Genomic DNA, 10,879 nt, shown 5'->3' with positions numbered 1-10,879 from the left:
TATTATGAGAAACACTTTCAAACTTATTGAAAATAAGATATTCTTCATCTTAGTATGTTAATAATGACTGAAATAATTAAGTACATGTTACAAAACTGCTGTGTTACTCACAGACGTCATTTTGCTATTTTGATATTTTTTCTGTAAAGAAGGTCAGTGAATGAATGTAAATATTTGTGGGCGCTCTGAAGTGGAAAAGGGGTAGGATTAAATAAGCTGTGCTTCTTCCTACTCCTTTTCGGACATGATGTATTGCGAAATGATGAAATGACCTGATGTATAATGTATGTATGTCATGTTCCAAATAAACTAAAAAAAGAAAAGAAAAGAAAGAAAGAGTGCACAGTACAGTACATATTCCCTACAATTGACCACTAAATGCTAACACCCCAATAAGTTTTTCAACTTGTCCACGTTAATCAATTCATGGTATCGACAGTCGACACTATGGATATTTAGATCGGTCCGCCCACCTCTGGTACTTGACCACCCCCCTGTGGCCTCAGTACGTCACTGCAGGCGTGACGTAAGGAAAGCCGCATTCCTCTCATTCAACTGCTGCACATGAGGATTAATATTATTATTATTATTGTTTATTAATTTGTCAACATGGCTGCTGAGTCCGGATGCAGCACATCTGCCGCCGCCCAAAGTGCTGCGTCACCCGCAGGTACAGTAAGTACAGTATTGGTGCACGGCGTCATTAGAGAATGTTGCACCACGGTACTATTATTGTGACACACACGCCAACAGGAAGTGGATGACGTGTTGAAGTTATGCCAGGCGGCACTTAGGAATACGTTGATAACATGTTTTGTTATTGTATTTCACTGCTATCATTTATTAAAGCAACGCGAACAAATGGAAGGCCGTTCTTATTTAGTGATGACGTCATGTTACGTCACTGCGGACGAATTTAGGCTCGAAAAGAAGAGTTTCCGTGTTTTGAGGACATTGCTGCAGGTCATAACATTAGGTACACCTTATTGACGGACCCACCGCGTGAGCAGTGACGTCAAATCGGTATTTTCAAAATAAGAGCGCGTTTGTATATCGGGGAATAAGCAAAACGTTACCTGTGTTCGTGTTTGCAGGGCGAGGCAGGTGGTCGCTGCCGAACGTGTTTTTTCCTTAAATTAACACACCTGTGTCTACATTATTTATTAAAGGTTTCTTCTTCTTACTGGCCTCGTCACAGTAGAGCAGATAGCACCCCCTGGTGGCAAACTGTGGAGGCTACACTCCATTTATGTAACTCAATTGTTTTAGTTTTCAATTTGTGAATTTAATTTTTTTTTTTACAATCAGTTAATTGATTCAAAAGTCGCGACTAAAATGTATGTTCTGTCCAGATTCCATTTGTCAAAATTCAGTGTTTTTGAATACAGTGGAGAAAAAACCAAAAGGATAAATATTCAGTGTGTATTCACTTCCAATGTTCTTTGTTTTTTATAACTAAAGACTCACTTCAGGTAAACTAAGACTGAAGCAATCGATCCCGTCTCAGAACTGGACAATGAATTGAGTTGTAACCAAAAAAAAAAAAAAAAAATGGAAACAAAGACGGTCAAAATTAACTATTTTGCTACGTTGCTCCAAAGTCACTTTTAAAGGACATGTATGTATAATCAACGTTGTATCAATGTCTTGTGCCTGCCGGGTCACCGCAGGAATCAGAATAATATCAAATTGTTGGGTGACCAAAGACTCACACACCAACTACAAACCACGCTTCCATATGAGTTGGGAAATTGTGTTAGATGTAAATATAAACAGAATACAATGATTTGCAAATCCTGTTCAACCCATATTCAGTTGAATATGCTACAAAGACAACATATTTGATGTTCAAACTCATAAGCTTTTTTTTTTTTTTTTTTGCAAATAATCATTAACTTAGAATTTCATGGCTGCAACACGTGCCAAAGTAGTTGGGAAAGGGCATGTTCACCACTGTGTTACATCACCTTTTCTTTTAACAACACTCAATAAACGTTTGGGAACTGAGGAAACTAATTGTTGTAGCTTTGAAAGTGGAATTCTTTCCCATTCTTGTTTTATGTAGAGCTTCAGTCCTTCAACAGTCCGGGTTCTCCGCTGTCCTATTTTACGCTTCATAATGCGCCACACATTTTCCATGGGAGACAGGTCTGGACTGCAGGCGGGCCAGGAAAGTACCCACACTCTTTTTTTACAAAGCTATGCTGTTGTAACACGTGCTGAATGTGGCTTGGCAATGTCTTGCTGAAATAAGCAGGGGCGTCCATGAAAAAGACGGCGCTTAGATGGCAGCATATGTTGTTCCAAAACCTGTATGTACCTTTCAGCATTAATGGTGCCTTCACAGATGTGTAAGTTACCCATGCCTTGGGCACTAATGCACCCCCATACCATCACACATGCTGGCTTTTCAACTTTGCGTCGATAACAGTCTGGATGGTTCGCTTCCCCTTTGGTTCGGATGACACGATGTCCAATATTTCCAAAAACAATTTGAAATGTGGACTCGTCAGACCACAGAACACTTTTCCACTTTGCATCAGTCCATCTTAGATTATCTCGGGCCCAGAGAAGCCGGCAGCGTTTCTGGATGTTGTTGATAAATGGCTTTGTTGAGTAGCTTTCGCTTTGCATAGTAGAGTTTTAACTTGTACTTAGAGATGTAGCGACCAACTGTATTTAGTGACAGTGGTTTTCTGAAGTGTTCCTGAGCCCATGTGGTGATATCCTTTAGAGATTGATGTCGGTTTTTGATACAGTGCTGTCCGAGGGATGGAAGGTCACGGTCATTCAATGTTGGTTTCCGAGTGATTTCTCCAGATTCTCAGAACCTTTTGATGATATTATGGAGCGTAGATGTTGAAATCCCTAAATTTCTTGCAATGTCACTTTGAGAAAGGTTGTTCTTAAACTGTTTGACTATTTGCTCACACAGTTGTGGACAAAGGGGTGTACCTCGCCCCATCCTTTCTTGTGAAAGACTGAGCATTTTTTTGGGAAGCTGTTTTTATACCCAATCATGGCACCCACCTGTTCCCAATTAGCCTGCACACCTGTGGGATGTTCCACATAAGTATTTGATGAGCATTCCTCAACTTTATCAGTATTTATTGCCACCTTTCACAACTTCTTTGTCACGTGTTGCTGGCATCAAATTCTAAAGTTAATGATTATTTGTAAAAAAAAAAAAAAAAAAAGTTTATGAGTTTGAACATCAAATATGTTGTCTTTGTAGCATATTCAACTGAATATGGCTTGAAAATGATTTGCAAATCATTGTATTCTGTTTATATTTACTTCTAACACAATTTCCCAACTCATATGGAAACAGGGTTTGTATTACCCAATTCTAGTCATCACTGTAGACTCAGGATGTGTGACACAGTTCCTAAATCATTAAAATAATTATGCACTATTTACTGTTTTTGCCACAGCCTGCGATGTCTCTCTTCTCACATCGAGGGAGTCCGAGCTGAGGATTGTTGTCGTCGGCAGGACGGGATCAGGAAGAAGCTCCTCGGGCAACACCATCCTTGGTAGCTCGGCCTTCAGGGCGGACCAGTCCCCCTGCTCGGTCACCACCAGGTGCACCCAACAGACCGGGACATCTGCCGGAAGGTGCATCTCGGTGGTTGACACTCCTGGGTTCTTCCACACCAACATGTCCACTCAGGACGTCATAGCAGAGCTGGGACAATGTGTAGTCCTGTCCTCCCCGGGACCCCACGCCATCTTGGTGACCCTGCACCCCGGCAGGTTCACCCAGGAGGAGAAAGACAGCCTGGAGTGGATCAAGGCAACGTTCGGACCCGGAGCCTCCAGGTTTACTTTGGCGTTGTTCACCTGGGGGGATCAGCTCCGAGGCAAGAGCGTAGAAGAGCGTCTGGCGGAGAACGACGAGCTGTCGGCGTACGTCAGGAGCTGCCGTGGTGGCTTTCACGTCTTGGACAACAGCGACCGGGAAAACTGTTCACAGGTGGAGCACCTTTTGACAAAGATAGACAAGATGGTGGCGGACAACGGCGGCGGCTGCTACAGCGGTGACATGTTCAAGGAGGCCGTGGATGCCATCACGGATGCACAGGAGAGGATTCTGGAAGGCGGCGGACATACGTGGCTGTGTATGGAGGACAAGGACCGGCAGGTAGAGAAGAGCAGGAGGGAGGAAGAAGAGACCAGGAGGAGGTCGGAGAGGATCTTCTGGTGCGAGCTGGTGACCGCGCTGGGGAAAGGAGCGGCAGAAGGGGCCGGGATCACGGAAACGAGAGAAGGGAAGGCCGGGAAGAAGGTCAAGGTGGTGGAGAAGATCAAGGTGGTGGAGAAGATCAAGGTGGTGGAGAAGGTGGCGGCTCTCGTCACCTCACCCTTCTCCGTCTGTTCCGCCGCAAAGGTAGTTGGGGGAGCCGTTAGAGAAGGAAGTAAAGTTCTGTTCAAACACCGCAAAACCTTCTTACACTAGGAGACACTGGACTGGAAACAAGGACAGTCAAAACCCGACAACTGGCCCGGCGTGCTAACTGACATCCATTTTGTGCTAAAATACATATCGTCACACCTGGATCGTGTTTTGTTTTCTCGTCTTATGTTTTGATTTTGGACATTCAGTCACGTTTTGCACTTCCTGGTTTTGTCTATCTGTGATGAGGTGGCGACTTGTCCAGGGTGTACCCCGCCTTCCGCCCGATTGAAGCTGAGATAGGCGCCAGCGCCCCCATAAGGGACAAGCGGTAGAAAATGGATGGATGGATGGGTTTTGTTTGTTACCATAGCTACTCAGTTTCCCCTAGTCACGCCCCAATCGTCAGCCTCTCACACCTGTTTTTCATTAGAGTAGAAGCATTTAAGTCTCACCTTAAAACTCATCTGTATACTCTAGCCTTTAAATAGACCTCCTTTTTAGACAAGTTGATCTGCCGCTTCTTTTCTTTTTTCTCCTATGTCCCCCCCTCCCTTGTGGTCCGATGACCATGGATGAAGTACTGGCTGTCCAGAGTCGAGACCCAGGATGGACCGCTCGCCTGTGTATCGGTTGGGGACATCTCTACGCTGCTGATCCGCCTCCGCTTGAGATGGTTTCCTGTGGACGGGACTCTGGCTGCTGTCTTGGATCCGCTTTGAACTGAACTCTCGCGGCTGTGTTGGAGCCACTATGGATTGAACTTTCACAGTATCATGTTAGACCCGCTCGACATCCATTGCTTTCGGTCCCCTAGAGGGAGGGGGGGGGGGGTTGCCCACATCTGAGGTCCTCTCCAAGGTTTCTCATAGTCAGCATTGTCACTGGCGTCCCACTGGATGTGAATTCTCCCTGCCCACTGGGTGTGAGTTTTCCTTGCCCTTTTGTGGGTTCTTCCGAGGATGTTGTAGTCGTAATGGTTTGTGCAGTCCTTTGAGACATTTGTGATTTGGGGCTATATAAATAAACATTGATTGATTGATTACCACTGCTACTATTTAAGCATTTTACTTTCTGTCCATCAGTCTGGGATCTTCACACTCGCACACACGCTACCCATGCTGCACCTCTTTCATGCCCTCGTCCAGTTCATGCCGTGTAAGTTTGTGTATTTATGCCACAGTGCTAGTTTTGCTTTGTTTGTATATAGTCATGCCATGGTGCGGTTTTGTTTTAAGTTTTGTATAGATTATTATCCGCCACAGAGCACATCCTTGGTTTGCCTTTTTGTAGTTTGTTTGTTTATTTAATAAATATCATGTACTTACATTCATGCCTGACTAGTCCTACATCATCCTTGCATCGAGGAAGCACAAACATCCACAGTCTGAGCCTGACACATATGAGTTGGGAAATTGTGTTAGATGTAAATATAAACAGAATACAATGATTTGCAAATCCTTTTCAACCCATATTCAGTTGAATATGCTACAAAGACAACATATTTGATGTTCAAACTGATCCATGGCTGCAACACGTGCCAAAGTAGTTGGGAAAGGGCATGTTCACCACTGTGTTACATCACCTTTTCTTTTAACAACACTCAATAAACGTTTGGGAACTGAGGAAACTAATTGTTGAAGCTTTGAAAGTGGAATTCTTTCCCATTCTTGTTTTATGTAGAGCTTCAGTCCTTCAACAGTCCGGGGTCTCCGCTGTCCTATTTTACGCTTCATAATGCGCCACACATTTTCCATGGGAGACAGGTCTGGACTGCAGGCGGGCCAGGAAAGTACTCGCGCTCTTTTTTTACGAAGCCACGCTGTTGTAACACGTGCTGAATGTGGCTTGGCATTGTCTTGCTGAAATAAGCAGGGGCGTCCATGAAAAAGACGGCGCTTAGATGGCAGCATATGTTGTTCCAAAACCTGTATGTACCTTTCAGCATTAATGGTGCCTTCACAGATGTGTAAGTTACCCATGCCTTGGGCACTAATGCACCCCCATACCATCACACATGCTGGCTTTTCCACTTTGCGTGGATAACAGTCTGGATGGTTCGCTTCCCCTTTGGTCCGGATGACACGATGTCCAATATTTCCAAAAACAATTTGAAATGTGGACTCGTCAGACCACAGACGACTTTTCCACTTTGCATCAGCCCATCTTAGATGATATCGGGCCCAGAGAAGCCGGCGGCGTTTCTGGATGTTGTTGATAAATGGCTTTCGCTTTGCATAGTAGAGCTTTAACTTGCACTTACAGATGTAGCGACATACTGTATTTAGTGACAGTGGTTTTCTGAAGTGTTCCTGAGCCCATGTGGTGATATCCTTTAGAGATTGATGTCGGTTTTTGATACAGTGCCGTCTGAGGGATGGAAGGTCACGGTCATTCAATGTTGGTTTCCGGCCATGCCGCTTACGTGGAGTGATTTCTCCAGATTCTCTGAACCTTTTGATGATATTATGGAGCGTAGATGTTGAAATCCCTAAATTTCTTGCAATTGCACTTTGAGAAAGGTTGTTCTTAAACTGTTTGACTATTTGCTCACACAGTTGTGGACAAAGGGGTGTACCTCGCCCCATCCTTTCTTGTGAAAGACTGAGCATTTTTTGGGAAGCTGTTTTTATAGCCAATCATGGCACCCACCTGTTCCCAATTAGCCTGCACACCTGTGGGATGTTCCAAATAAGTATTTGATGAGCATTCCTCAACTTTATCAGTATTTATTGCCACCTTTCCCAACTTCTTTGTCACGTGTTGCTGGCATCAAATTCTAAAGTTAATGATTATCAGTTTGAACATCAAATATGTTGTCTTTGTAGCATATTCAACTGAATATGGCTTGAAAAGGATTTGCAAATCATTGTAATCTGTTTATATTTACATCCAACACAAATTTCCTACTCATATGGAAACGGGGTTGGTTTGAAATATTCACTATGTCAAGACCACCATGTTGCCAAGTCACAAAAAAAAAGACCACTTCATTTCATGAGGAAAAACACATTTATAAAGTGTAATAAAAATCCAAACAGCCAACATTGTCCATGTTCTTATTTCCCTGACCCAACAATTAGTGAGCAGCAACATGATCAAATATAATAAAGTCTCTTATTGCTGATTGATCCAAGTTTCATGTTTGCCCTTAGTGAAGTCTTCATGCAGATATTATAATATGTAAGAAATATATAAAACAGTAACCAGGCAGTTTTCAAAGGTTGAACATAGAAAAACAAGGAGCGTCAGATGAACGATCCAAGGAGGCACTTGGTGATTGATCCAGTATCACTACCGGGTACCAGCGTGATTTACGGACCGAGAGAAATTCTGATCCAAACTGCGGAGTTTTATGATACCATGCCTGTGCTTTTAACGTCTGCCAGCATCTATACTGGGTTCCCGTAAAAGGAGGCGTGTCACAATAATGCATCATAACCACACACATAACACACATAACCACACACCGCCATTCCAGAACTTCATTCCAGTTTGCAGCCAGCACCACAACTACAACAAGTCTTGTTGCCGTACGCATATTCTGCCAAACTTCCTCGTTACTCTCCGCTCTGACCTCATTCTGGCTATTCTGTTATTGTACAGCAGGGGTCACCAAGGCGGGCACCAGGTGGCCCGTAAGGACCAGATGAGTCGCCCGCTGGCCTGTTCTAAAAATAGCTCAAATAGCAGCACTTACCAGTGAGCTGCCTCTATTTTTTAAATTGTATTTATTTATTAGCAAGCTGGTCTCGCTTTGCTGGACATTTTTAATTCTAAGAGAGACAAAACTCAAATAGAATTTGAAAATCCAAGAAAATATTTTAAAGACTTGGTCTTCACTTGTTTAAATAAATTCTTTTTTTTTTTTAAACTTTGCTTCTTATAACTTTCAGAAAGACAATTTTAGAGAAAAAATACAACCTTAAATATTATTTTTAAACACATATACATTTTTACCTTTTTAATTCCCTTCTCTTCTGTCCTGACAATTTAAATCAGAGTTCAAGTAGATTTATTTTTTTGATTGTAAAGAATAATAATTACATTTTAATTTAATTCTTCATTTTAGCTTCTGTTTTTTCGACAAAAAATATTTGTGAAATATTTCTTCAAACTTATTATGATTATAATTCAAAAAAATTATTCTGGCAAATCTAGAAAATCTGTAAAATCTAATTTAAATCTTATTTCAAAGTCTTTTGAATTTCTTTTAAAATATTTGTTCTGGAAAATCTAGAAGAAATAATGATTTGTCTTTGTTAGAAATATAGCTTGGTCCAATTTGTTATATATTCTAACAAAATGCAGATTGGATTTTAACCTATTTAAAACATGTCTTTAAAATTCTAAAATTAATCTTAGTCAGGAAAAATTACTAATGATGTTCCATAAATTATTTTTTACATTTTTAAAAAAAGATTCGAATTAGCTAGTTTTTCTCTTCTTTTTTTCGGTTGAATTTTTTAAAAAGTCGAAATTGAAGATAAACTGTTTTTCCAAATTTAATTTTAATTTTTTTCTTGTTTTCTCCTCTTTTAAACCATTCAATTAAGTGTTTTTTTCATTATTTATTCTCTACAAAAAAAACCTTCCGTAAAAGGAAAAAAAATATACGACGGAATGACAGACAGAAATACCCATTTTTTATATATATATAGATTTATTTACTAAAGATAAATTGAGCAAATTGGCTATTTCTGGCAATTTATTTAAGTGTGTATCAAACTGGTAGCCCTTGGCATTAATCAGTACCCAAGAAGTAGCTCTTGCTTTCAAAAAGGTTGCTGACCCCTGATATACATTCATGCTAGCCTAGCGGTTAGCATGGCTTTCTTGTCTCAGTCTGCTCTCTTGCTCGGTGCGTCGCATGTTTAGCTATTCCTCCAGTGATAATAGTACTTGTAAAGGAATGTATCGTTAAAGTTCAAGTACCAATGATAGTCACACACACACTAAGAGTGGTGAAATTTGTCCTCTGCATTTGACCCATCCCCTTGTTCACCCCCTGGGTGGTGAGGGGAGCAGTGAGCAGCAATGGTGGCCGCGCCCAGGAATCATTTTTGGTGATTTAACCCCCAGTTACAGGCCTTGATGCTGAGTGCCGAGCAGGGAGGTAATGGGTCCCTTTTTTTATAGTCTTTGGTATGACTATTCCGGACTACAAGCCGCTACTTGAAAAAAAAAACAAATAAAAAAACAAAAAAAAACGTTAAACTATTTTCTTACGCTTTGAACCCCGCGGCTTATAAAACAGTGTAGCTGATTAATAGATTTTTATTTGACGACGGCCGCAACGCAAAAAGTTGAACGGTATCGCTCGGTTGCTAGAGTGGCCGTGCCAGCAACTTGAGGGTTCCAGGGTCGATCCCCGCTTCCACCATCCTAGTCGCTGCCGTTGTGTCCTTGGGCAAGACACTTGACCCACCTGCTCCCAGTGACACCAACACTGGTTTAAATGTAACTTAGATATTGGCTTTCACTATGCAAAGTGAGTCACTAGAAAAAAAAGCACTATATAAATATAGTTATTTTCATTTAAAAACAAACAAGTAAATAACACACCAAATTAAATGTTGTGTTATTGTCTGTGCTGTGGCACCATTTTCAAGTCCGGTTCACTCACTGCAGGTACTGCATCATCCCGCGTTCCAGCCGTCCATAGCGTTTCTACTCGTATGGATTCTTCATTATCACTCCAAGCAACGTGTGTGAGTTTTACAATATAACTAAAACAATTCTTACTTACGAAAGCGTCCCATGTGCGATGTCTGTAGGAGTGTTTTCCCGCATATTTGTACCTGATATTGTAATCTAATCAAGCTAGGGTCATTAGCATTACCTAATATGCTAACACGTTTATGAGTTTACATTCTTTTTTCACAAATTCCTCAGTAAATTCCCCAAAACGTCAGCGTGGAGTTATTGAGTCTGTTTAGCTGATTGGGGAGCTAGCTTGCGCAGCTAGTGGGTCCATGACCATGACTTCTGTTTTGTTTGATCAGCCGTTTTACTGCCCTGTTACGGAAACCGTTTGGAAACAATTCAGTTATGTAAATACAAATTTACTAAATATTTCTGTGTAAATAAATCATTTCACAACATTTATTTCTGCATTATTTTGTATGGAAACTTTTTTTTCTTTGTAAAATGGAATGGGTGTGGCTTATAGTCCGGTATGTTCTATAGTCTGGGAAAAGACGGTAGTTTATTTCCCGCCATATAGGCGAGGATTATTAACTTTTAAGAGCATTTTATTGAGCTGCAGCAGCTCTTCTAACCAGGAGACCAACAATAATCAGTAACACTAAAACAATGGGACTTAAATAAATTCAGCTAATTTTCATTCACGGCGACGCTAAATAAAATCCAAATAATGATTGTATAATTAATATTTAAAGAAATAGAGCTCCGGTATTGGACTAGTATCGGAATCTAGGCCTTCTTACCATTGTTCATTGAAGAAAACATTTGAATTACTAT

The 10,879-nt window shown here is 41.3% G+C and overlaps 1 protein-coding gene across 1 annotated transcript; it reads left to right on the top strand.

Annotated features, from left to right (window-relative positions):
* Nucleotides 1–534: 534 nt before the first annotated feature.
* Nucleotides 535–5,828, top strand: LOC133541298 (GTPase IMAP family member 7-like). The gene is made up of 2 exons (XM_061884628.1): nt 535–670; nt 3,435–5,828. The coding sequence occupies exons 1-2, from the start codon at nt 610–612 to the stop codon at nt 4,457–4,459; spliced, it is 1,086 nt and encodes a 361-aa protein (XP_061740612.1). The 5' UTR covers nt 535–609; the 3' UTR covers nt 4,460–5,828.
* The last annotated feature ends 5,051 nt before the right edge of the window (nt 5,829–10,879 follow it).

The sequence above is a fragment of the Nerophis ophidion genome, linkage group LG23 (assembly GCF_033978795.1).
Source record: "Nerophis ophidion isolate RoL-2023_Sa linkage group LG23, RoL_Noph_v1.0, whole genome shotgun sequence".
NCBI classification, from domain to species: Eukaryota; Metazoa; Chordata; class Actinopteri; order Syngnathiformes; family Syngnathidae; genus Nerophis; species Nerophis ophidion.
The sequence above is the reverse complement of the archived record's forward strand: the minus strand, read 5'-3'. Positions and strand labels throughout refer to the sequence as shown.

Bases quoted from the DNA above. Each gene is read 5' to 3' on its own strand.
- LOC133541298 (XM_061884628.1), top strand. From the start codon at position 610: ATGGCTGCTGAGTCCGGATGCAGCACATCTGCCGCCGCCCAAAGTGCT. The intron at 671-3,434 runs GTACAGTAAGTA...TTTTTGCCACAG, and splicing joins AAGTGCTGCGTCACCCGCAG to CCTGCGATGTCTCTCTTCTC.